The 24,229-nt window shown below is 63.7% G+C and overlaps 4 protein-coding genes across 4 annotated transcripts; 2 read left to right on the forward strand and 2 right to left on the reverse strand.

Moving 5' to 3' along the window:
• Positions 1 to 99: 99 nt before the first annotated feature.
• YPEL4 (yippee like 4) lies at positions 100 to 2,807 on the reverse strand. The gene is made up of 6 exons (XM_056492341.1): positions 2,685 to 2,807; positions 2,142 to 2,261; positions 1,281 to 1,586; positions 799 to 842; positions 579 to 687; positions 100 to 275 (listed from the first exon to the last, which is right to left on the reverse strand). The coding sequence occupies exons 1-6, from the start codon at positions 2,805 to 2,807 to the stop codon at positions 186 to 188; spliced, it is 792 nt and encodes a 263-aa protein (XP_056348316.1). The 3' UTR covers positions 100 to 185.
• CLP1 (cleavage factor polyribonucleotide kinase subunit 1) lies at positions 2,672 to 4,901 on the forward strand. Its single transcript, XM_056493402.1, has 2 exons — positions 2,672 to 3,411; positions 4,107 to 4,901. The coding sequence occupies exons 1-2, from the start codon at positions 2,806 to 2,808 to the stop codon at positions 4,776 to 4,778; spliced, it is 1,278 nt and encodes a 425-aa protein (XP_056349377.1). The 5' UTR covers positions 2,672 to 2,805; the 3' UTR covers positions 4,779 to 4,901.
• A 282-nt stretch (positions 4,902 to 5,183) lies between these two features.
• ZDHHC5 (zinc finger DHHC-type palmitoyltransferase 5) lies at positions 5,184 to 22,171 on the forward strand. Its single transcript, XM_056493413.1, has 12 exons — positions 5,184 to 5,276; positions 10,034 to 11,296; positions 16,599 to 16,720; positions 17,004 to 17,161; positions 17,246 to 17,418; positions 17,517 to 17,619; positions 17,988 to 18,079; positions 18,160 to 18,292; positions 18,706 to 18,829; positions 19,536 to 19,648; positions 19,782 to 20,662; positions 20,953 to 22,171. Exons 2-12 carry the CDS (start codon positions 11,193 to 11,195, stop codon positions 21,116 to 21,118), a joined length of 2,169 nt encoding a protein of 722 aa, XP_056349388.1. The 5' UTR covers positions 5,184 to 5,276; positions 10,034 to 11,192; the 3' UTR covers positions 21,119 to 22,171.
• Positions 22,080 to 24,206, reverse strand: MED19 (mediator complex subunit 19). The gene is made up of 5 exons (XM_056493419.1): positions 23,958 to 24,206; positions 23,270 to 23,526; positions 23,100 to 23,196; positions 22,927 to 23,021; positions 22,080 to 22,805 (listed from the first exon to the last, which is right to left on the reverse strand). The coding sequence occupies exons 1-5, from the start codon at positions 24,154 to 24,156 to the stop codon at positions 22,743 to 22,745; spliced, it is 711 nt and encodes a 236-aa protein (XP_056349394.1). The 5' UTR covers positions 24,157 to 24,206; the 3' UTR covers positions 22,080 to 22,742.
• Positions 24,207 to 24,229: the final 23 nt, after the last annotated feature.

The following is a 24,229-nucleotide window of genomic DNA, read 5'->3' on the forward strand; positions in this document are numbered from 1 at the left end:
GGTGGTGGCAGCGCCGGGGGCAGGGGACAGCCAGCACCTTCTAAAAAAAAAAAAAAGCCTTTATTGCCCTAGAAAAGCCCCGCAACCCCCGCGGCTGGTGCCACCCAGGGGGCACGGGGAAGGTGCCAAGGAGGGGTCACCCAGCGCCCCCCAGGTGCCCCCCAAGTCCCAGCTGCGCCCCCGCGTCAGTCCCAGCCGTTCTCCTTCACCATGTGCGACATCTCGATGATGAACTTCCCCTCCTTGTATTTCTGGCTGCTCTCGAACGCCTGTTCCTGGGGGGGACACAGTGTCAGCCCCCCATACCCCGATGGGCGCTGCCTTCCCCAGGGCTTGGGGCTGTTCACAGCAAAAGTTTGGTGCTCCCTTGGCAGGGGTTGGGGTGCCAAGACATGCTCAGGGCAGGGGTTGGGGTGCTAAGACATGCTCAGGGCAGGGGTTGGGGTGCCCAGGGATGCCCAGGGCAGGCGTTGGGGTGCCCAGGGATGCCCATGAAAGGGGTTGGGATGCCCAGGCAGGGGTTGGGGCCCCCGGGCAGTGCCTGCAGCAGGTGGGGGTCCCAGCTGAGGGGCACTCACATATTTCCAGCCCAGAGTGGTCTTGCAGCTCTGGCAGAAGATGTCGGCCACCGAGTGCAGCCCCGTCAGCAGCAGCCGCTGCTCAGCCGGGCCGCACCCCACGTTCACCCTGCACCGAGAGTGGGCTGTCCCACAGGCTCGGCACAGCCAGCCCGGGGACCCCTGGGGACCCTCGGGGCTCCCCCTCCCCTCTGCCACCCCCGGTGTCCCCAGTACTCACACAGAGTTGAACAAGTAGGCACGGCCGTGGCTGCCCTGGAAGGACTGTGGGGACAGGGTAAGTGTCATTGGTGGTCCCCCCACGTCCACCAGCACCCTTCCCTCCATGTCCTACTCCCATCCCGCTGCACTGCCAGCAGTCTGGGAGACTGGTCACCTCCATGGCAGCGCTATTGGGGTCACCTGCCACCCCCAGGACACCCGGCCGTGGGGGGATGTGGGGAAGATGCTTCCTGCCTCGGGGCAATACTGGCCACCGTGGGAATGTCCTCATCTCGGGACAGCACAGGGGGAGCACTCACCACCCCGGGGACACCACAGAGGGACACTGGTCACGCCAGGGACACCGTGGGGGGAAACACAACACTCCGGGGACATGGCGAAGGGACGCCTCTGTCCTAAGACTCCCCCCGGGGACGCGGCAAGGGGGACTCCCACTGTCCCAGCAGACAGGTCGGTCCCCTCCCAGCCCGGGGGTGGCACCTTGGAGATGAGCTCCTCGTGGCGGGCCAGGTGCGCCCGGCAGTGCACGCAGCTGTAGGTGCGGTGCGAGCGCGGCAGGTAGCTGCGGAAGGTGCGCGGGGGCAGGCGGGCGGCCGGCGGCAGGCGGCGGCGGGCCGGGGGCGGCATGGCCGGGGGCAGCGCCCCGGGGGGCACCGCGCAGCCCCCGCACAGCCGCTCGCAGGGGAAGCAGCGCAGCAGCGCGCCCAGAGACGCCGTCCCGCCCGGCCGGGCTCGGGGGGCTCCGCCGGGGCCCCCCGGCAGAAGGAGGCGGAAAAGGGGGGCGGCCTGCCAAGAGGAAAGGGGGGGCCGTGAGGGAAGACCCGCTCCTCAATCGCCCAGATGTGGGCCGGCTGAGACCGGGGGGTTCATCGCAGGAGTGACGGGAGAGCCGGGGGGACAAGGGGGACCCGAGGGACTAGGGGAGGCGGGGGCGGTCCCGAGCTGGGTCTGGGGTCTCTTCTCGAAGCGTCTGGGAGTCCCTGGAGAGTGGGGGTCGCCGGGGAGATGATGGGGTCCTGAGAGGGAAAACTGTGGGTACCGAGCGGGGGCGAATGGGGAACCGGAGGAAGGATGATGGGAGTCCCGACGGGGAGATGACGGGGGTCCTCGCGGGGGGTTGATGAGGGTTCCAAGGTGCGGCGATGGGGTCCCAAGGGGAAGATTGTGGGTCCCGGCAGGGATTACGGGGGTTCCCGGGAGGCGAGAGGGTGCTGGTGGGGGGGAAATTTGCGGTCACGGTGAAGGAGGACAGGGGTATCGCAATGACAGGAGCGCTGGGGGACACGACGGGAACGCTCGGTGGGGCTTTGGGGGTCTCTGGGGGACACGATGGGGGGGTACCGGGTTCCGTGGGGTCCCGGGGCCGCTCACCGCCCGCCGCTGTCCCCGCTGCCGCCGCTGCCGCTGTCGCCGCTGTCCCCGGGGCGGGCGCGGGGGGGCCCTGCGTGCCCGGGAGCCGCATCACGGCACCGTGACTCATCCCGCGGCCGTGACGTCACCGCCCGCCACCGCCGCCGTGACGTCACCGCACGGCACCCCGACGTCAGCCCCCCCGCCGGGGATGCGCTGCGACCTCCCGGTCCCTCCGTGTCCCCCCACGGCCCCGTGGCTACCCCGGCCCTCCGTGTCCCCCCATGTTCCCTGTCCCCTCATGTCCCCGTGTTACTCAATCAGGCGGGGAAGGGAGGGGGGGGGGCGGTGCACGGGACCGCGTGAAAATGTCATGTGAACGTCATGCAGACGAGCCCGGGATCCATCCCGAGGGATGGGGGGGAGAGGGAGCCCCACTGTAATGAGATGAGGTCTAGGGGAGGGCCCGCGGGCGATATGCAAATGAGATGCAAATGAGCAGCGGGATCTGTTCAGGACACGCCTCCTCCCCACGTGACCGAGGCTCCCCACGTGATCCGGGCACCCGCTCTCCTGGGGCGCTTCTCTGACGTCACTTCCGTCGCGGCCCGGCGGGCGGGGGACACCGGGGCCGGGACCCCCCCCCGTCGCCGTCATGGCGGACGATGGCGGCGAGGAGAAGAAGCAGGTGGCGAAGTTCGAGCTGGAGCGGGAGACGGAGCTGCGGTTCGAAGTGGAGGCGGCGCAGACGGTGCAGCTGGAGCTGCTGACCGGCATGGCCGAGGTGTTCGGCACCGAGCTCACCCGCAACAAGAAGTTCACGTTCGACGCGGGCGCCAAGGTGGCCGTGTTCACGTGGCACGGCTGTACCGTGCAGCTCAGCGGCCGCACCGAGGTGGCCTACGTGTCGCGGGACACGCCGATGCTGCTGTACCTGAACACGCACACGGCGCTGGAGCAGATGCGGCGCCAGGCCGAGCGGGAGGACGAGCGCGGGCCCCGCGTCATGGTGGTGGGGCCCACCGACGTGGGCAAGACAACCGTGTGCCGCCTGCTGCTCAACTACGCCGTGCGCCTGGGCCGCCGGCCCACCTTCGTGGAGCTGGACGTGGGGCAGGGCTCGGTGTCCATCCCCGGCACCATGGGCGCGCTGTACATCGAGCGCCCGGCCGACGTGGAGGAGGGCTTCTCCCTGCAGGCCCCCCTCGTCTACCACTTCGGCTCCACCACGCCCGGCACCAACATCAAGCTCTACAACAAGGTGAGCACGGGGGCCTCGCCCCGGGTTCGATCTGGCCCCAGAGTTCCCCAGGCTTTCCCCCCGCTGTGGGGTGTCTGGATCCGCGGGGTGCTCCCGCTGCTGCTCTTTGGGGGCAGCACAACGCTGCTCGTTCACAGGCAGTCACCCCTTCCCAGCTATCAGATCAGCGTGGGAAGGGAGTCCAGAGGAGCACACGAAGGTGATTAAGAGCACTTGAGCACCTCCTCTATAGAGACAGGCTGGGAGAGGTGGGGCAGTTCGGCCTGGAGAAGGAAAATTTGTGTGGCAGAGCAGCCTCTTCCATCACGAAGGGCTAAGGGGAGGGATTCTTGTCAGGATCTGGAGTGATAGGATGTGGTGGAATGGGTTCAGAGTGATAGGACAAATTTGGGCTGAATCTTAGAAAGGAGTTATTTTACTGTGAGGATGGTGACGCCCTCCAGGATTGTCTAGAGAGGCTTCCCTGAAAGTGCCCAAGGCCAGGTTGGATGGGGCATGGAGGAGCCCGGGCTGATGGAAGGTGTCCCTGCCGTAGGGAACTGGATGGGGTTTAAGATCCATTCCAACCCAGACCATTCTGCAATTTCCACCATTTTACCCTGTGTGGCCGCCCGGAATAGAGGCTGTGAGGGTTCTGAAGGAGCTGGGGAGAGCGTGGGGACGCGGGTGGCTCTGTGTGACCCCTCCTGCCGCAGATCACGTCGTGCCTGGCCGACGTCTTCAACCAGCGGTGCGAGGTGAACCGGCGGGCGTCGGTGAGCGGCTGCGTCATCAACACCTGCGGCTGGGTCAAGAGCTCGGGCTACCAGGCGCTGGTGCACGCCGCCTCCGCCTTCGAGGTGGACGTGGTGGTGGTGCTGGACCAGGAGCGCCTCTACAACGAGCTCAAGCGGGACCTGCCGCACTTCGTGCGCACCGTGCTGCTGCCCAAGTCCGGCGGCGTGGTGGAGCGCTCCAAGGACTTCCGCCGGGAATGCCGGGACGAGCGCATCCGCGAGTACTTCTACGGCTTCCGCGGCTGCTTCTACCCCCACGCCTTTGACGTCAAGTTCTCCGACGTCAAGATCTACAAGGTGGGCGCGCCCACTATCCCAGACTCGTGCCTGCCGCTGGGAATGTCACAGGAGGACAACCAGCTGAAGCTGGTGCCGGTGACACCGGGGCGGGACATGGTGCACCACCTGCTGAGCGTCAGCACCGCCGACAGCCCCGACGACAACATCTCCGAGACCAGCGTGGCCGGCTTCATCGTGGTCACCGGCGTGGACCTGGAGCGCCAGGTCTTCACCGTGCTGTCCCCGGCTCCGCGCCCCCTCCCCAAGAACTTCCTGCTCATCATGGACATTCGCTTCATGGACCTCAAGTAGGGGAAGGGCAGGATGTGCCTCCCGCCTCCTCTTCCTGTGCCCCCTCCTCGTCTCCCCGTGCAGTGCACCCGCCCTTTGGTTTTATACTTTTTGTATGGTTTGCTATTAAATCTGGAAGCCTTTGCCGCTGGTGAGCGTCTCCTGAGGGTGGGGGGGGTCCCCGAGGAGAGTGAGGACTGCCGGCCCCGGCTCCCCCCGCGCCCGCAGTGCACAGCGCCCGCTCCCGGCCGTCCTCCGTTCGCCCCCTCAGCCCCCGGTGTGGTACGTGCCGCGCACGCGCCGAGGCTCCGGCCGCGGCCCCGCCCTCCGCGGCGTGAGCGCGCGCGCCCCGCTCCGCGACCCTGCGCATGCGCGCCGCCGCTCCCGGGGCGGGCCCGCGGGAGGCGGCCAATGGAGGCGCGCGGGGGGGCGCGGTGCGCACGCGCGCGCGTGACGTCCCGCCCGCCGCAGCCGCCGCCGTCCGTGCCCGGAGCCGCCGCCGCGCGCGGCCTCCTGCCGGTGAGTCACGTGGGCCGCGCGACCCCGCCGGGACCCCGCCGCTCCGGCCCCGCCGCCGCCTCCCCGGCTCGCCGCTCCCTCGCGCCCCTCGCCGGGGCCCGGCCGCGGCCGCCCCCGCCCCGCCGCTGCCCCCGCGGCTCCCCCCGCGCGGGGCTCGCGCTGTGCCCCGGCGTCCCCCCGCCGCGGACCCTCCTGCCCGGCGCCCCGGCGGGCACCGACCCCTGCCCGGCCCGCTCCTCTGGCCGCGGCCCCGCTCCGCCGTTCCGCACGGCCGCCTGCCCCGCGGTCGCGGTGCCCCTGCACGGGAGCGCTGCTTCCTCCTGCCCCGCTGCCGTGCCCGCGGCCCCGCCGGCACCGGGACCTTGTTCTGTGCCGCGGGGAGCCGGGCCCGGGGCCGGCGGGGAGCGGTGCCCTGCGGGCTGGGGCCGGCCCTGCGCACGGGAGCGGGGCTCGTCCCTTCGCCTGCAACCCGCCCGGGGCCGGGGAGCGGCCGGGGGACTCCGGCTGACCCGTACCCGGCCTGTGCCCGGTGCCCCGGGAGCGCCGTCACCGCCTGTGTTGGGGCACCGGAGCTCGGCCTCTGTGCCCCGCTTACAGCACGGCCTCTCCTCGCGGCACAGCCCCTGCTCCCGGCTTCGGGGGCGCTGGCCGGGGTCCAGCCTGGCCTCTCCTCAGAATTCCCACATTCCCGAGCACCTGGGCTGTGCAGGTCCCCAGTCCCGAGGTTCCGGTTTGGGAGGGGACCGGCTGCCCCTGTGCTCCCCGTGGCTCTGGGAAGTGGTTCCCCCGGATCTGCCGGCTCCCGCCCCGGCACAGAGCTGGATTTGGGCATTAGGGAAGCGGGATTCTCTGCACTAGGGGCTGCTCGGGGTTTTTGGGGTGTGTGAAGTTCAACCGGAGCCTTGTCTCGATCAAAGGCGGAGTTATCTTGGAGCCTCTTTCTGAGCTTAATCCAGTTACCACCGTCCCTCTGTCGGGCCCAGGTGCTGCTTTATTCCTGTTGTTTCCCGAGGCCAGGAGCCCCATCCGGGAATGGAGGGGGTGATGATCGGCTGGGTCCAAGGGGAGACCTTGAACTCCCCTGTGAGGGGCCTGTCTGGGCACATTCCCACCTGTCGCTGTGCACGGTGTCTCCTAACGCAGTGACAAGAGCCTGGCACTGTCCTTGCTCGCTGTGGGGCCCTTTGGGACATGGCCTTAGTGGATGAGGCATTGTTCCTCCTGCTTTGCCCGTAAAATGGGGCTAATCCCGTGTAAACCAGCGGGATGGGCTGGGGAAGGAGGATGGGATCGGTGTAAGCCTCGGGCAGGAGATAAGCACGGAGTGATTCCAGCCTTCTGGCTGTCTGCAGTGGAATATTTCTCCATGTTCTGTGTTGATCTTTCTGTACATCCACCTGGGAGAAAGGCAGGTGTGCAGGATGCCATACGTTGTTGTGCATTCTCCTTTAGAATTAAGAGCAGGAAAGTGTCCCCAGACTGCCCTGTTGGGGCAGGTGCTCCTGTTTGGAGGCAGAGCAGTGACCAGTGGGGATCTCACACTGACATTCTCTGGCCAGAGTGCCAGGTTTGGGAAAATTTGCACTTTCTGCGACGGATTTTGTAGTGTGAAGTGTTAGCTGATTGTGCAAAGACAAAGGGAGCAGAGAGAATTCCTTGTTCCTTGGATGCCCCTCACTCACTCAGAGTGCCAGGCAGTGAGCTCTGGAATGGCTCTACGGAACCCTGGGATCAAAACAAGGTGGGAAGCAGGTAAAGCACATCCCGTCTCCATGCAGCCCGGGATCTGCCCTGTCTGGGAGTTGCCTCACGTGGAAGGAATTGTTTTTGTGCTCGCTCTGCGCCATGGGAACTCGGCTGGGTCGGGGCAGGTCGGGAGCTGCGGATCCCGGTGAGTGACGCGGGTTTGGGAGCCGGTAACCGGCAGGAAACCCCGTCCTGCCTGTGCCGTGGATCCCAGGGGTAGCAGGAGCTGCATGGTTGGGGCCGAGGTGCATTTCCTCCTTCCTGGGCAGGAGCAGGGTGAGGAGCTGAAGTGAGGGAGGAGGAAATGTTGGGAGCTGGAGACACATGTGTCCCTGTCCCAGCAGAGGTTGGGAGGGCCTCTTGCTCCAGAAGGAGCCATGGAGCACTTGGCTATGTGTGGAAGGGCTGGAGAGGGGCTGGAGTAGATGAGAAGAGTATGGTGGAGTAAAAGGAGGAAATCAGTGAGGCTTTGCAGGGCCTTGACCCAAGAAGAGGAGACAAGCAGATGCAGGCTTAAATAAATGGAAGGTGGCAGCAGTCGTGCTTGCATATATCCCAGGGGAGGGAATTTGGAATTAAAAGAAATCCCGAGAAATGGAGATGAAGGAAACAGGAGCAGCTCCCCTGTATGAGTAGAGGGAAACCCTGGAGAGTGGGGATGACTGCTCCAGAGGTAGCTGAGCAGAGCAGAACTGGGAAAGTGCTCCGAAAGGGAGGCGCTGGGATGGGAAAACCAGGTGGAATTTCTGAGGGAGAGGGAAGGGGGAGTGAGCAGTGACACAGGCGCCGGGGGAGGAAGGAGCAGGGCAGGTCTGGAGGGAGGAGAGGAGGAGTTACTGGGCTGGAACTGGCAGAGGGAAAGGAATGGGAGGCAAGAGCAGAGCCCATGTAGGCCACAGGTAAGCGAGATAAGTTGGGAACTCTTTGGGACAGGGAGGTCTGTGAGTGGCCTTTGTGGAGAGGGACAAAGTGGCTGGAGAGACAAAGGATTTGGGGCAAAGGTGGAGTGAAAGGAAGGGTCGGTTAACCAGAGGTGGGCAGGTTGTAGGGCTGAGAAGGGGATGGCTGGGAAAGAATATGTGTATTTGGGAGAATTTGGGCCTGAATTAGTGTAGTCTGTGGGAATTTGGGATGGATTTTCCGTGTTTTCTCCTGGACTCCTTAAGGTTTACAGAACAGAGATCCCAGTGCACTCTGCTGCACTTTCACAGCTTCTGCCCTAGCCTCTGCAGCAGGGCTGGGGCTGGGGCTGGGGGGTCCTGCGGGGTCTCAGCACACCAGGGGGATAAGGGAGCAGTGTGGTGGCTCTGGGAGCTGGGATGGGCTCGGCAGCCTGCTGTTCCATGAGCTGTGGAGTTATTCCATGCACAGGTGGCTGGAGCAGGGATGCATTTGCATCACTTCTCGCTGGGATGTCACTAATGACAGCACTGGGGCTCTCCCCCTGCTCATGGATCTGTCCCACGGGTACCTGATTCCATGGGGAGCTGGCTCTGGCACGCACAGCTCGGCAGGGATCACCCTGTGGAAGGGCTGGAGTGCCTGGATCTCTGGCTGGAAGGGCTGGATTAGGAGACGCATGCCCATGGCGCCCTGCGAGGGCAGGGTGGGGATCTCCGGAGGAGGAATTATCAGGGAACAACTCCTTCTGCCTGGCAGTGTCTGTTTGAACCCGAGGTGTGGCCGTGCCTCCATGGCGGATCGTTCAAAGGGCTGGGTGCTCTGGGAGCAGATTGCTCCTGCTAAAGCAATCAGCCGTGATGTCAGGCCAGCACTTCCGATAGCCCATCCCTGGAATTGCTGTTGGGCTCGGCCCTGTGGGCTCTTCCCCGAATAGGCAGAGCAGGGCTTGGAGGCTGCTGCTCTCCAGGGAGCTCTGTCCCTGCTACAGAAAACAGCTTTCCCTGGTGTTACTGTTGGAGCTGCTCCACTCAGGAGCTGCTGCCAGGTGAAACCTGCAGAGCATTGGCCCCACGTTCACTCTCACTCCCAGGGGCAGGGAAACCTTGGGGTGGGAAGCTGAGCTTGGGTCCTGCAGAGGCCGAGTGGCAGGAGCGGCTCCTGGGTGAGTCAGTGACGCCGTGAGCCGGGGCTGAGCCCACTCGATGGTAGCACATCCTTGTCATTAAACCTGCCTTTAATTGGGTGCTGCAGCTCTCCCAACCTTCACCCACGTTTAGTCAGCGCTAGAGAGATCCCTGCCTACCCCGAAGGAGAAATTGGAGAGGCAGAGAAAGCTGGAAGGGAGAAAGGAGTGAGCCGCAGGCTCCGCTTGGACCTGCAGCGCTGTGGAGGCAGCGTGGGGAGGATGGGTGACAGACGGTGACGGGGTGAGGAGCGGTGGCTGTAGCAGCAGGAGCTGGTGGGATATGATGGATGATGGGCTTGTGGTTGCTTGGGGCAGGGACACCTTTCACTGTCCCAGCTTGCTCCAAGTCCCATCCAGCCTGGTCTTGGACACTTCCAGGAATGTCCTCTGCTCCTGTGGGCAACCTCTGAGGCCTCGCCACCCTCACAGGGAAGAATTTCTTCCCAATATCCCTGAGCTCTGTCATTTCAAATCCTCTCCTCCTGGTCCTGGCGCTACGGTTCCTGATAAATCCAGAGCTGCAAAGGCCACCTCTGATCATGGGAGTGGTGTCTTCCATGGGTCTCTCCTATCTCCTGCCCTCCAGGGAAGGGGGTGAGATTCCTGGATGTTTTTTCCTCCTGTGGTCCTCACCCTTCTGTTAAGTCCTGGCGCCTCTGCACAGCCCCTGCTCCTCAGGGAGCCAGCACTTGCTGGTGCTGGGATTTGAGCTGGAGCTGCAGGAAGGAATTAATGGTGTCCCTCTAGTCCTTCCAGGGCTTGGGGTGGGTTTCTTGGTGGTAGAGGGGGTGGCTTGGAGTTCCTGCAGCAGCCAATGCCCCTGGGCTGGGACAGGAGGCGCCGTGGCCAGGCTGCTGTGGCTAATGACAGCTGGCTCCATCCCTTCTCTCGCCATGCTAATTTCTGGTGTTGTTTTTTCCAGGTGAGCTGTGCTGCACCAGACCTCGAATTTTAATGGTTTTATTGTAGTTTTTTTTTAAAAAACTGATGGATGGATGAATGAAGAAGGATTTTAACCAAAGAAAGGGGAGGGGAAAATGGAGCTGTTTGGAACAAACTGAAGTTTCCCCCAACAACGCCTGGGCCATGGGTGAGACAGAACTGCTCAGCACCACTTCGACCGTTTGGTGTCTGCTGGGGTTGTAAAGGCGCTCCCTGAACACCCCCTTCCCGTTCACCTGCTGGGAAATGGTTGCTGCAGAGAAGATTTAATGCAATTCCTGTCACTCCCCAACCACCAAGTGGATACTGAGCCCATGGAAGGGCCTGGGGGGTCAGGAGAAAGGAGCAAGTAGGAAAACCCACAATCTGCCAGACCTTCCCCTCCGCCCCCCTCGAAAGAAAGGATTTACAGCTCAACCTTGCACCAGCTGTTCCTCGGCTTTAACAGACCAAGAGAGAAATAAATAAAATTAAACGGCCACCGCCAGCCAGCCCCAGATCCCAGTGAAATCAGGGAGAGTGTTTCAGTGACCCCTCCAGCAAGGGGAGGAGGAGGAGGCACAGCAGCTCTGTGAGGAAGCTGGGATTGCTTAGAGACCACCCCCTCCTCCCGTGCAGCACCAGGGGCTGCGGCACAGCAGGGGCGGATTAAAAAGGAGAAGTGGCTTCCCTGAGGCTCCCAGAGTGGCTTTTTTGCAAGGAGTTTGCTGATCCTGTGCTCTTCTCGGGGTGCTGGCTGGGTGGGAAGCGCCCTGCCCGAGCCTGGAGAATTCCCTCCCTTCAGAGCCTGCCTGTTGGAGTCCTGCTCCCTGTGGGCTGCTGCCTGGACTGAGGCTTGGAAGGGCTGTCAGCATTCCCACTCCAACGGTTGTCCTAAACCCAAATTCCCTTCTCTGTTGTGAATTTTTAATGTTTTTAACCCTCCTTCCCTGTGCCCGTGAGCTCTCACGGGGCAGAGCTTAGAGCGGGCTCCTTTCCCGAGCCTCCTGCTCCAGACCCTTCTCCGGACTGTCCGCCCCGGGAGCAGGTGTGGGGGCAGGGTAGGGCTCAGCCCCTGACCCCCTCCCCTTCTCGTCCTGCTCTGAGTCCCCTGGGGCCTGGGCTATGCTGCGGGGCGGACCCCCCACCACAGCTCCAACATGCCAGCAGCCTCTGGAAAGAGATTCAAACCCAGCAAGTATGTCCCGGTCTCCGCTGCTGCCATCTTCCTAGTGGGAGCCACCACCCTCTTCTTCGCCTTCACGTGAGTCCCAGCTGCTCGGCCAGAGCGGGGAGGGCCAGCAAGGATGGGGGAGAGGAGATGGGATTTCCTCCCAGAGGGAAGGGGGATATTGTGCTCTGGGCACTGCAGCCACAGCGGGAGCTATTTCACTCCATGAGTTTTCCCAGGGGAAGCTTTATGCTGGTGGTCGTGGTGAGGCACCACTCAGCTCCAGGTCATCTGGGTTGGGAACTGGTTTGTGACTTGTGGGTGGAAAATGCATGGATCACTTTCTCCTGTGGAGGTGGATTGGTGGGCTGGGGCAGGACACGTGTTATTTTTAGTTTCGTAATCGATTCGTGAGCCACAAAGGAAAGTTCAGGGAGGAGAACTCTGACCCCTGTGCAGATCTGTCCCCTGCCCTGGGGCAGCGAGGGTTCCATGTCCCTGGAGAGGGAAATGGCCAGCAGGTCACTGGGGCCTTGTGGGGGGGCCCACTGGGCTGGGAGATGGTGCCGAGTGCTGGAGAGGCATGGTGACATCCCTGGGAAGATCTGCTGCTCTTCCCTGCCCAGTGACACGTGCCTCGGTGACGTGCCCAGGGGGCTGACAGGCTGGGGAGCAGAACCCCGAGGTGCTCAGGGAGCCTGGCAGAGAGTGGCTCAGCCGGCCTGGCACCCTGGCACTGTGTGGCTACCAAATCCTGCAGGGCTGCCAAATCCCAGGGGCTCAGTGGGGATGTGCTTGGGGTCCTGGCAGTGTGCGGGAAGCACGTGCACCCTCTGCTTCAGGGGGCCTCTCCCACTCCCTGGGGGTTTCCTTCTGGGGCCACAGGAATCAGCTGGAGCTGCGGCATGGGTGCCATGGCTGCTCCACTCCCTGGGAAGGAGCCATTGGTGGTGGGAAGGTCACTTTGGCAGCCACTGGGCAGGGACAGGGGAACTTGATGAGCGGAGAGGGGAGCAGGGGTGCAGCTGGCAGTGTCACTCAGCAGCGTGTGGCCGTCCCCCGCTGGGACACCGAGCGGTCACCAGGCTCCAGGCTCGGGGTTTGGCTGCTCCAGGCTGCCTGTGGAAGTCGCTGACTGTTGCTCCTGTGCCAGGGGGATTGGAGGAGAAGCAGAGGGAGCAGGCGGTGCCCTCCGAGCTGTGTGTGCCACCCCGTGTGTGACCTTAGGGGACAGGCTGGCTCTGTTTTGGCACAGTGGCTGCCGGACAGCTGGACCTGCAGCCGGTCCCAGCCACGGGTGCGAGCAGTGCCGGGAGCAGCCGCTTATCAGCGGGCGGTGAGAGGCAGCGCCGCAGCCGGCGCCTCGGAGCAGGTTTGGCCAGGGCAGGAACACCTGGGCAGGTCGCTGTAATTGCAGGTCAGCAATGTTGTTTATCCTACTTCAGAGCATCCCATTAAACCCCGGGCACAGCGTTCACACGGGGCTTGGCTGAGGGAGCTGCGTTGCTCCCGGCGGGATGGTTCCTTTAGGACAGCGTCCGCCTGGTGCTGGAGTGGGTTGGTGGGGATGTGGGGCTTGAGATTTGCCTCCTGCGTGGTCCTGGAGGTCACTGTGCCCCTTCCCTGCCTGGTCAGCAGCAGACTGGCTGCTGACCCCCTTCCTGCTGTCAGCACCCCACCTAAGGCTCCTCTGGGAAGTGCAGTGGAAGCTGTGGGAGCGGGCCATGGGAGGCCTCCCCCAAGCAGGGAGCAGCCAGGGGTCAGCATGGCTCTTCAGGCTCCAGTTGTGTTGCTGCCAGCCTGTCCACTGGATGCCTTTTGGTCCACCCAGGATTTGTATCTCTGGGCCAAGAACTGTCTTTAATTGATTAGTTTAATTAGGAGCTGCTGCTGAGCACATGGCCGTGGAAATTAGGCTGGTTGCACTGCAGGGAGGGGCAGCAGGAGAGGGGATGTTCCCATCTCCTTCTGGGATGAATGGGGGTCCCAGGCTTGCTGGGCTTTCAGACAGCTGCTGATTTAGGATGGAAATTCCTCCTTGGCATCCATTTGTCCATTCCTGCATCTCCCCACTGGCTGGTCCTAGCTCCTGGTGCAGTTGGCTCTTGGGTTCCCTGTCCTCTCCCTGGGGCTGGCAATGCCAGTGGGACACACTGTCATGCCTGCTCCCAGTCAGATCCAAACTCATGTGAGCGCCAGGGCGAGCAGGGATGGTGTTTGTGCCAAGGCCTTTGGAGAGCTGGAGAGCCCGTGGGTCGGAGCCCCAGGAAGCAGGCAGGGAGGGAAGGCTGTGCCTGGGAGAGTGCAGGGGGTGAGGGGCTGGGGAGGGAGGGGACACCAGCAGGGAGGGACAGGCTTCTCCGGGCATGAGTGGTAGCAGAAATCCCGTCTGCATCCTGGTGTGATTCATGGTGCCCGAGGTTCCCCAAGTCCTCTCATGTGCTGCCAGGGACAAGTCCCAACAGCTCCTGTGGCCGTGAGCGTGTTGCATCCCGGTCCCAAGGGGGAGCCCCGTGGGTGCTGCGGGACCTGCGTGGCCAGCTGTGATGGTGAGGAATGTCCCTCCTGCTCCTGCTCCTGCTCCTCCTGCCTTGTGTGCCCCTGGGTCAAGGCAGCCCTGTGCTTTCTGTTCAGGAGAGCAAAAGGCAGGAACACATCACTCTCCTGATAAGGAGGTTCCCTCAGGGATGGGCAGCACCTTTGCTCCCTGCAGAGGACCCTGATCCCTCCAATGGGTGGGGATGGTCCCAGGAGGTGACTCCCTGACTTTGGGATATCCAGCATGGTGCCACCAGGTGGTCTGGCTCCCTGGGGATTCCCACCTCCCTCCCTGGGTGTGAGTGAGCCAGGAAAGCAGCAGGTCCTGGTGTTGCCTAGGGAGGGTGTTGTGCTTGCCCTGGCCTGTGATTCCCATGCAGGGGGTCTTGTCAGTGTGTCTGAGCCCAGGGACCTGCTGGGCACTGTCCTGCTCCAGGAGCTCTGTGTCCCTCCAGGAAGGGCTGACTGCTGAGACAGCACAGAGCTGTTCCCTTCCCTCAGTCCTTCCCTCTCTGCGTGCCCCAGAGCTTTCTGAGGCAGCTGGATCCTTCCCTGCCTCTTTGGGCTCTGTCTCTCAGGATCCAGGCTGTGTGCTTGGCTCAGCCTGCCTGTTGGCTGTTCCCTGTGTGGGATGGCTGCCCGGGCATGGGTCTTCCTGGCTCCCCTCCATCTCTTTCAAACAAAGGTTTGGGCTGGGATTTCCCTTCCTGGAAAGAGGAGCTCCTTCCACAGGGTTTCTGGAAGGGCATTTCCTACTTTTAGGGCTCCACTGAGCCCTGTGGCCCTCTCTGTCCAGCAGAGAGCAGAGCCAGGGAGGCTTCCCTCCAGTGGAGTAGGAGTTCAGCTCAGGGACATGGGGTCCTTGGTTCTGGTGTGCCCTCACTCTCTACGATTCCCTCACAGGAGGGTGTGGCCAGGTGAGGTTGGGCTCTTCTCCCAAAGAACAAGAGATGCTACAAGAGGAAGCGGCCTCAGCTGGTGCCAGTAGAGGTTTAGTTTGGATGTTAAGGGATGTTAAATTTCCTCATGGAAAGGGTTTTTCAGCCCAGGGCAGTGGTGGAGTCACCAAAAAACAAACGTGGCTGTGGCACCTGGGGACATGGTTCAGTGGTGGCCCTGACAGTGCTGGGGAAGCAGTTGGAATCGGTGATCTTGGAGGGCTTTTCCAATCTGAACAATTCCGTGATTCTGTGACTCTGTGATTCTTCCCTCGCTCGGGCTGTGGCCTGGTGCTGTCACGCAGGTCCTGTGCCTCCAGCACTGCTCTATGAGGGTTTTGGGGCACAGATTGGAGAGGAGGACTCCTCTCCAGCCCGTCCCAGTGTGGAGAATCCTCTTGGCTGGCTTCCAGCAGAGGCGGCAGGGCCGGCATGGCCAGTGCCGCTCCAGGAGCCGCTCCCCAGCCCGGGGCAGAGCTGGGGGGCTGGGCTGGGAGATGCCATCCCGGGAGGTGCCAGTGCCATCCCAGGAGATGTCAGGTTGATACACAGCAGGGAGGCAGCGCCCAGGGTGCCCAGCAGGGCGGCTCCTGAGGAGCGAGAGGGTAAGAGGCTTTGGCGAGTGTGGTTTGCAGGAGAAGATTGGTGTGGTGTCTGGGGCCTGGAGGGGCCAGAGAGGAGGATGAGGAGGAGGAAGAAGGAGTGTGCTGGGTGGCTTGGCCATGCTGTGCTTCTTGCCAGGGATGTGCTGCAAACAAAAGTCTGCCCTCCTGCTCTCATCCCTGTGCCAGGATGGGAACAGCCTCAGCCTTGGCCTGTGAGAGCAGGTCCCAGTGATGATTCCCACCCTCCCTGGGCACAGAGCGGTACCCGGAGCTGGGAGAGGCCTGCCCACCTCACCCTCTGTGCTGCCAGGTGTGTGCCAGAAGGGTGTGTCTCCTTTTCCTGCCCCGCCCAGGGCATTCTCCCTGGCACAGCTGCTGCTCCTCAGCCAGGGTTGCTCCCCTGCCCTCCTCAGGGCCCTGAGCTAGGGCAGAACCCTGCACCAAGAGCTCATTCCCGGCTAGAGCCTTGCCATGGCTCCCGGAGCTGCTGTGAAAAGGATGGAGCTGCCTCACCCTGCGATGGTACCCGTCCCTGTGGGTGGTGGTGGAGGAGGGGACAGGGCCAGCACCTGCCCCTTCACCCCAACCTGTGGGGATTACAGCTCTGGCACCATATGTCACCCTGCCCGCCCAGCCCCGCGCTGCTCCGGCCACCTAAATCCATCGGCACTTAGCCCGGTGGGGGAAGAGAGGGACAGATGCTGCCCTAGATCTGTGGGATTAAATCCCAGCAGCAAAGCAGATTATGGAATTACGCTGGCGCCTGCAAGGGGGAAGCCCACTGTCCCGAGCCCGCCTGCTGGGGCAGGAGGGAGCAGGGTGATTCCCTCCCTGCACTCCTACAGGCCTATTGGAGGAGCTGGGTGCTGGCTGGGGTTCCCGTGTCCTGCTGGAGCTATTTTTGGGATGTGAGGAGCACGAGTGGCTCTGGAGGCACCGCAGCTGGTCTGGTTTCATGTTCCCTCATGGGTCCCCTCTGCCCCCGAGCAGCTGGTGGGACACAGGGATGTCCAGGTGCTTTCTGGCAGGTCCCCTGGATGCCCCCCATTCCATCAGTGTGGCTTTCCCTGTTCCCAGCACTGCTCTGTGGGACCCTCCAGTGGGGTCCCAAAGGGGAATTTTGCTCCCTGGTGGATGCCTGGAGCACATGCCATTGTGTTCCCCAGGCGCTCTCCAGGCCGGGGTCAGGCTGTGCTGTAGAAGTGGCTCTAGTTTGGGTGTGGGATGTGTTGCTGGGAGCCCCTGGGACAGTGGGAGGCAGCGGGAGCGATACAAGCGAGGGGTCCGAGGGTCTCACGGCTGCTGTGCCCACAGGTGCCCAGGGCTCAGTCTCTACGTGTCCCCAATCATCCCTGCCTACAATGCCATCGTTTTCCTCTTTGTGCTGGCCAACTTCAGCATGGCCACCTTCATGGACCCGGGCATATTCCCCCGAGGTGAGTCTGGCTCCAGCTGGGAAGAGCTGCTTCCTCTGAGGTAAAGGGGATTTCTGGGTTCCAAAAGGCTGGCGAGGAGCCTTCCTCCTGGGCTCAGCACTCCATGTTGGGTCCCTGGGGTGCAGGCAGTGTCAGGATTCTGGGGCTAGGCCTGGTGAAGCCCCCCACCCCCAGTCTGTGTTTGGGGGTCCCTGGCTGTCCCCCTGCTGGGTGACAGGAAGGTAATGCCGGGGTGGGCGGGGGCTGGCTGGGCCCTGACTCCATGCTGGGGTGTCCCCACCAGCTGAGGAGGACGAGGACAAGGAGGACGATTTCCGGGCCCCGCTGTACAAGACGGTGGAGATCAAGGGCATCCAGGTGCGCATGAAGTGGTGCGCGACCTGCCGCTTCTACCGCCCGCCGCGCTGCTCCCACTGCAGCGTCTGCGACAACTGCGTGGAGGTGAGGAGCTGCCGGGGCCTCCTCCAGCCCCCCGCGGGGCAGGGAGCCCCGGGAGCACCCCCTCACCCCGCCCCATCCCCGCAGGAGTTCGACCACCACTGCCCCTGGGTCAACAACTGCATCGGGCGGCGCAACTACCGCTACTTCTTCCTCTTCCTGCTGTCGCTCACCACGCACATCATGGGCGTCTTCGGCTTCGGGCTGCTCTACGTGCTGTACCAGGTGGAGGAGCTCTCCGGTGTCCGCATGGCCGTCACGTATCCTCCTGGGCAGCGGGAACGGGCAGGGGTGGTGGGCTCTGGGGGCGGCGCGGTGCCGAGCGGGGCTGTGGCTGCTCCTTAGCTGCCTGTGGCAGGATGGTGGTGATGTGCGTGGCTGGGCTCTTCTTCATTCCCGTCGCTGGGCTGACGGGCTTCCACGTGGTGCTCGTGGCCAGGGGCCGCACTACCAATGAACAGGTATGTCCAGGAGACTGCCAGCCTGACCAGGCCACCTACAGATTTTGGGATTTCCCAGCAGAGGATGGTGTGGAAAGGCTGGATTAAAGCTGGGGAAGGCCCTTAAACTGGGGAGGTAAAGCACAGGGTGACTGAGGGGCAGCTGCATCCATGGGGATGCAGTCAGAGGATGGAGCTAGGAGACACTTCTGGGACCCAGGAGGTAAAATTGAGGAGACCCTGCCTCCTCAAGGGTAGCTGAGCACTGAAACAGGGACTAGGAAAAGGTGTAACATCCCTGAGTATCTCCATCCTGAGGTAGGATGGAGACATCCCTGATGTCCTGGGGGAGCTGGCATGGCTGGCTGTGACAGTCCTTTGTCCTGTAGGTGACAGGCAAGTTCCGCGGGGGCGTCAATCCCTTCACCAACGGTTGCTGTAAGAATGTCAGCCGGGTCCTCTGCAGCTCCCCAGCCCCCAGGTGAGCCTGGCCCCTGCATCCCTGGAAAAACTGCTTCATATCAGGCTCCAGGCCGTGACCTTCCTCCCATCCCTCCCCAGATACCTTGGGCGCCCGAAGGCCGAGCAGACGGTGCTGGTGAGACCCCCGTTCCTGCGGCCCGAGGTGTCGGATGGTCAGATCACTGTCAAGATCATGGACAATGGTATCCAGACAGAGCTGAAAAGGACAAAGGTGAGGAAGGTGGGGACCAGCGCTGCCTGCGCTGGGGCCCTCCACGGAGCCCAGGGGTGCAAGCCTGCATCCGTGAGTAGAGAACCGAGTGAGCCTGGTCACGTTCCCTGTCCCCCTCTGTGTTGTCTTGTTCTATGTCCCTGCGGGATGGGAACCGTCCCCCTCCCGTGTGGCAGTGACCACATGAGGCTTTGCCCCCTCTATTGCCCTTACTGATGCCATCCTTCCCCACACAGCACCCTCTGGAGGTTCCCCATCCTTGGCACTTCCAGCACCCACCCAGGGCACGCGCCACCCCCTGTTCTGTTGGATGGCCTGGGAGGCAGCGGGAGCCCCCAGTGCTGCTGTCCATGCCCTGCCAGCCCTGGGGGGCTGAGGCCCCTCCTGACCCCGCCTGCGCTTTGTCTCTGCAGTCCAAGGGGAGCCTGGAGGTGACGGAGAGCCAGTCTGCTGACGCCGAGCCGCCACCCCCACCTAAGCCTGACCTCAGCCGCTACACGGGCCTGAGGACACACTTAACCCTGGCCACCACTGAGGGTAAGGAGGGCACCAGGGCCCTGGCAGCCGCTGGGAGGGGAGCCCAGGGCTGCACCAGGCAAGCCAGGAGCCAGGGCCGTAGGGCAGACCTGGAGCACATCGGCATTCCTGGGCCGGGGTATGTGGCCCCTTGCCCTTGGAGAAGCCTGCGGGATGCTCACAGCCAGCATGGCGCTGTCCGGAGCTGCCGGGAGCTGTGCCTTGCAGCCGCCGCGCTGCCAGGACGGAGGAGGCGAAGTGGTGGCTGGCCTGGCTCAGCAGCACAGAGCGTCTGTGGCCGGCTCCATGAGGGCCTGGCCAGAGGTGGGATGTGATGGGCAGAGCCTGTGGCAGCTGCTTCCCGCAGCAGCTGGAGACCCCGCAGCTCTCCCGGCCCTGGCTGGGTTCTGCTGCCCGCCCTGCTGCCCGCTGAGGGCTGTGCTCTGTGTGTGTCCCACTGAGCACCCTGGCACCCCCGTGCCGTGCACCCCCAGGGTGTCACCCAGCCGGGGCTGCCGCAGGGGCACGGAAGTGCCAGCCCCACACGTGTGGCTGTGGGGACAACCCTTCCTCCCGGTCTGTCTCTCCCACCCCGCTGCACCCTCCCTCCAGTCCCTGCCCCCGGTGTGTCTGCCCCAGGCTCTGAGTCGGTTCGGGCAGGGAGGGCGTGGCTCAGCGCGTTCCTTGCCTGCAGCCGCCCTGAGCGTGCTCCTCTCTCCTGGCACAGACAGCAGCTTGCTAGGCAAGGACAGCCCCCCAACTCCCACCATGTACAAGTATCGGCCCGGCTACAGCAGCAGCAGCAGCTCGGCGGCCCTGCCCCACTCCACCAGCGCCAAGGTAAGGCTGAGCCTGGCACGGGGGACCAGCCCCTAGGGGATGCCACCTCATTCCTGGTTTAGGGTGGGCAGTGGGAGCTCCACGGGGGCCCCATGGTCACTCTGTGGGTAACTGCTGCCCCTCTGCCCCTCAGCTGAGCCGAGTGAACAGCCTGAAGGAGCCCAACTCCATCTGTGACAGCGGCCACAAGCCCAGCTACCGCTCAGAGCCAAGCCTGGAACCTGAGAGCTTCCGCTCGCCCACCTTCGGCAAGAGCTTCCACTTTGACCCTCTCTCCAGTGGCTCCCGCTCCTCCAGCCTCAAGTCGGCCCAGGGCACAGGCTTTGAGACAGGCCACCTGCAGTCCATCCGCTCGGAGGGCACCACCTCCACCTCCTACAAGAGCCTGGTGAACCAGACGCGCAACGGCAGCCTCTCCTACGACAGCCTGCTCACGCCCTCCGACAGCCCCGACTTCGAGTCGGTGCAGGCGGGCCCGGAGCCCGAGCCGCCGGTGGGCTACACCTCGCCCTTCCTGTCGGCCCGCATCGCCCAGCAGCGAGAGACCGACCTGCACGGCCGCTTCGCCAGCGCCGCCTCCCCCAAGCACGCGGTGCCGCGCGAGCCCTCGCCCGTGCGCTACGACAATCTCTCCCGCCACATCGTGGCCTCCATCCAGGAGCGGGAGAAGCTGCTGCAGCAGCCACCGGCCCCGGGCCGGGAGGAGGACGCGGGGCTGGCGGACTCAGGCATCCAGTCGACGCCGGGCTCCAGCAACGCCCCTCGCACCAGCTCCTCCTCGGACGATTCGAAGCGCTCGCCCCTGGGCAAGAACCCGCTCACCCGCCCGGCCCTGCCCCGCTTCGGCAAGCCCGAGCCCCCCCCGGCGCTGCGGGTGCGCTCGCTGGGCTCCCCTGACCAGCCCGCCGCCCCCCACCTGGGCAAATCCGTGTCTTACAGCAGCCAAAAAACAGCCTCTCAGGCCGGCGGCCCTGAGACCGAGGAGGTGGCCTTGCAGCCCTTACTGGCGCCAAAGTGAGTGCTCTGATGGCTCGGGGTGTCTGTGGCATGTGGGGGGACCCTCACTCAGTATCCCTCCAAGCCCCTGGGGCAGCAGAACAACCCTCCCTGGGGAGAGATGCTGGGAAGAGTAAGAGAAATCTTCCTGCTCCTCCCAGAACGGAGCTGGTGTTCTTACACCTCCTCGATCACCCCTGTGGGCCCCTCGGAACCAGGAGTGGGTGCTGGTGGTCCCTGAGGAGGGCATGGCTGTGCTGGTGACCTGTCCCCGCTCCTGACCCCATGTCCGTGCTTCCTTCCCACAGGGATGAGGTGCAGATGAGAACAGCCTACAGCAAGTCCAACGGGCAGCCCAAGAGCCTGGGCTCAGCCCCACCAGGCCCGGGGTCGGTGCCCCTCAGCAGCCCCACCCGTGGAGGTGTCAAGAAGGTCTCAGGCGTGGGGGGCACCACCTACGAGATCTCGGTATGAGGGGCAGAGCCGCCGCCCCCTCCCCTCCTCCCCGGCGGCCCCCAGGGACCCGCCTCCGCCAGACACTTGTGGACTCCCGGGAGAGCCGGGCGGGGCCCCCTGCTCCTCCCTGTGCCCCCCAGGCACCCGCGGGGGGCTCGGGGAGGGCTCGGGGGGGCCGCAGCCCCGGCACTGCCTCGGCTGCGCCAGCCACTCGTGGGCCTTGTGCAATCACCCGCTCGCCTGGCGTGGTAGGAACGGATTGTTTTTAAACCAGAATACTTTTTTTTATTATTATTGTTACGGATTCTATTTTTTTTCTCTTTCCGAGTTACCAGGTGTGTGTATATATAAATATCTATATATATAAATATAAATATTAAAAAAAAAAAAAAAGAAGCAGAAATTATATATCTTACCCAGAGAGAGGAAGAAACTACCCTGCTTAGGGCCTGGGCACCCCCACCCTGTCCCTGTCCCCAAAGGAGGGACGTGGGGCTGCCTCCTGCACCCATGGAAGGGGCTGTGGTAGGTGCTGGGTGTCACTGTTCCCTTCCTGAAGGGGGCCAGGGGGTGCTGGGTACCCATCCTCGGACACTCCTCTCCCTGATATGTGGTGTCTGCAGCCTCCAGCCCCTGTGGGGGAGCCCAGGGCGGGGGCAGCATCCCTACACCCCCAGCCCGAGCTGGCACAGAGGCCCCAGCATCCCACACCCACAGTTTTTGCTCTTTGTTCTCTTTCCCCAGGGGCTGTGGTCGGGGGGTTGTTGGTTTTGTTGCCTTTTTTTATTTCTGTTAATGATTCCGAGGAGGTTTCTCGCTGTCGCAGGGGTGTTTTTATTTCCGCTCGCTCGGGGAAGAGGCAGGTGCATCCCCGGAAAGCAATATTTTCTCATCACATGCCAAAAAAGCGCAGCCAAGGAGCCTCGTGCTCCCCGTCCCCAAAGCCCTGCCGGCACTACTGGACTCTTTCTCTACGGCAATAGCTCCCGTGGCCCCGCACAGCCACGCCAGGGTTTTTTATTATTATCAGCCATTTTAAAAACAAGGAATAAATGGATATTTAATGAGCCACCCCGGGGCCGTGCGTGTGCTTTGTTTGGCGTCCAGGGATGGAGCAGCCCCTCCAGGGGTCCTGATCCCGAGGGTCTCGGCCATCCCACGATCCCAAGGGAGAGAGAGAAGGGTCTCTGGTAAGAGCTGAGCCTGGCCCAGTTTTGGGGAGGCACCACTTTGAGCTGTGTTTGCGCAAACTCTGCTCCCATAGAAGGTAAGGATTTTCCAGGCATGGGAAAAGTGGCTCCAGGGAAGGTGTTGTGGGTGCTGGTGAGGCTTGGGATCCAAAGGAGGGCACCCTGCACACTCCAGGGATGCCTTGGTTTGGGCTCCTCCATGACAGCCGAGGGTCACGGCAGGCATGGCCACCATGCTCAGAGCATACTTTAAAAGGTCACTAAAAAAGAGACTTTGATGCTCCAGGTTCTTCAGGTACAAAAGTCCAACGTCAGCACCCATAGAGTTCGTGCCCCTGGTCCTGGGGGGCTGCAGAGGTGTCCTCTTAGCCAGGGGCACAGGCCAGCCCCAGTGTCCCTGGGGTCAGCTGGGGCTGTTCCCACAGGATCCCTGGGGCGTCACCGGTGTAGCCTCACCGTAAGCTGCTGCTGGCCTGGGAGCTGCCCACCCCCGGGTGCTCTGGGCTGTGCCGGTTCTGCAGAGGAGAGACAGAGCCTGTGAGAGCTGCTAGGCAGCAGCAGCCCCATGGGGATGGTCACTCACAGAGCCCCTCAGGGTCCACAGGCTGGGCACTGGACTCTAGCCTTGCCACTCACCTTCTTTTTCTTCTTCTCTTTCTTCTTTCTCTTCCGCTCCGGATCTTCCTCTTTTTTCTTCTTTTTCTTCTTGTGGTCGGAGTCCGAGGGGGTTTCTGCAGAAGTGGAAGTGGCGGATGAGCCGATGCTCTGCGGGTGCTGAAGGGGAGGAGGGGGGCTGTGACAGCCCTTACCTGGGGGGACGGGGTCCTGCGTGCGGCTCTGTTTGTGCTTGTGCTTGTTCTTCTTCTTAGGCGGCTGGATGTGCATCAGCCGGCACTGCTCAGGCAGCTGTGGAGAAAAGGGGCTTGTCAGCCCATGCCGGGCCCCTCCCACCCCCCCGGCTCCGGGCCCCGGGGCTCACCGGGCCGGCGTGCAGGCGGAACCCAGTCAGCATGGCACCCGTGAGCGGGGTGAAGGAGCTGCCACAGATGGGCGGCTTCTCGATGAGCGAGCGCAGGCTGCTGCTGTCGTGGGAGCCAGGCAGGTCGATCATGCCGGGCAGGTCGGGGAGGAAGTTGCTGAGCTTCTCCTTCACCTTCTTCCCGCAGAACTTGTTGTAGGCGTGCTCCAGGTTATAGTGTGTGATCAGGTTGGTGCTGCCCGTCAGCTCCGTAGTGCCTGTGTAGCCGCGGGAGGAGATGGGGAGGAGGAAACGCCCTGACGACAGCCCAAGCCCCTCTGCTCAGCCGTGCCCAGGCCCCTGCACTCCCCCAGCACCGGGATCCCGGGACCCTCTCCCCAGCCGTGCTCAGGCCTCGGTACCCCCTGCACCTCCCGGCACCGGGATCCCCGGGCCCTACCTCCAACCGTACCCAGGCCTCGGGACCCTCAGCACCGGGATCCCGGGCCCTCTCCCCAGCCGTGCCCAGGCCCCGGGATTCCCGGGCCGGGGTCGCCCCGCCGCCCACTTCCCCAGCGGACCGCGCGTTGCGTGGCCCCACCCCCACAGGCTCATTGGCTCCTAGAGCTGTCAGTTCCCCCCGCGGCCGCTGCTCGCCGCGCTGATTGGCCGAACGCGGCACCCGCCCCGCCCCGCGGCCCGCCCGCACCTGGCAGCTCCCGAAGCAGGTAGAAGGGGCCGGCGGCGGCCTTGCGGGCCGCGTCCTCGCCCGGCGGCGGCGCGGCGGCCGAAGCAGCGGGCGGCGGTGCGGCCCCGGCGCCGGGCGCCTTGGCGGGCCCGAATCCGAGCGCGGCGGTGGCGGCGGGCGGCGGCTCGGCCGCGCCGAACAGCGCCGAGAAGTTCTCCATGTTCCCGGCGTGCCCCGCGCGGAGCCGCCCCGCCCCGCCATTGGCCGAGCCCCGCCCCTGCGCCGGCCCTGCC

Source organism: Oenanthe melanoleuca, chromosome 5 (assembly GCF_029582105.1).
Source record: "Oenanthe melanoleuca isolate GR-GAL-2019-014 chromosome 5, OMel1.0, whole genome shotgun sequence".
Taxonomy (NCBI): Eukaryota; Metazoa; Chordata; class Aves; order Passeriformes; family Muscicapidae; genus Oenanthe; species Oenanthe melanoleuca.

Bases quoted from the DNA above. Each gene is read 5' to 3' on its own strand.
- CLP1 (XM_056493402.1), top strand. From the start codon at position 2,806: ATGGCGGACGATGGCGGCGAGGAGAAGAAGCAGGTGGCGAAGTTCGAG. The intron at 3,412-4,106 runs GTGAGCACGGGG...CTCCTGCCGCAG, and splicing joins ACATCAAGCTCTACAACAAG to ATCACGTCGTGCCTGGCCGA.
- YPEL4 (XM_056492341.1), bottom strand. From the start codon at position 2,807: ATGACGGCGACGGGGGGGGGTCCCGGCCCCGGTGTCCCCCGCCCGCCG. The intron at 843-1,280 runs GTGCCACCCCCG...CTGTCCCCACAG, and splicing joins ACGAGGAGCTCATCTCCAAG to TCCTTCCAGGGCAGCCACGG. The intron at 276-578 runs GTGAGTGCCCCT...TGTCCCCCCCAG, and splicing joins CCACTCTGGGCTGGAAATAT to GAACAGGCGTTCGAGAGCAG.
- ZDHHC5 (XM_056493413.1), top strand. From the start codon at position 11,193: ATGCCAGCAGCCTCTGGAAAGAGATTCAAACCCAGCAAGTATGTCCCG. The intron at 18,080-18,159 runs GTGAGCCTGGCC...ATCCCTCCCCAG, and splicing joins TGCAGCTCCCCAGCCCCCAG to ATACCTTGGGCGCCCGAAGG. The intron at 20,663-20,952 runs GTGAGTGCTCTG...TCCTTCCCACAG, and splicing joins CAGCCCTTACTGGCGCCAAA to GGATGAGGTGCAGATGAGAA.
- MED19 (XM_056493419.1), bottom strand. From the start codon at position 24,156: ATGGAGAACTTCTCGGCGCTGTTCGGCGCGGCCGAGCCGCCGCCCGCC. The intron at 23,527-23,957 runs GTGCGGGCGGGC...GCGGCTACACAG, and splicing joins CCTGCTTCGGGAGCTGCCAG to GCACTACGGAGCTGACGGGC. The intron at 23,022-23,099 runs GTAAGGGCTGTC...CCACTTCTGCAG, and splicing joins GCAGGACCCCGTCCCCCCAG to AAACCCCCTCGGACTCCGAC.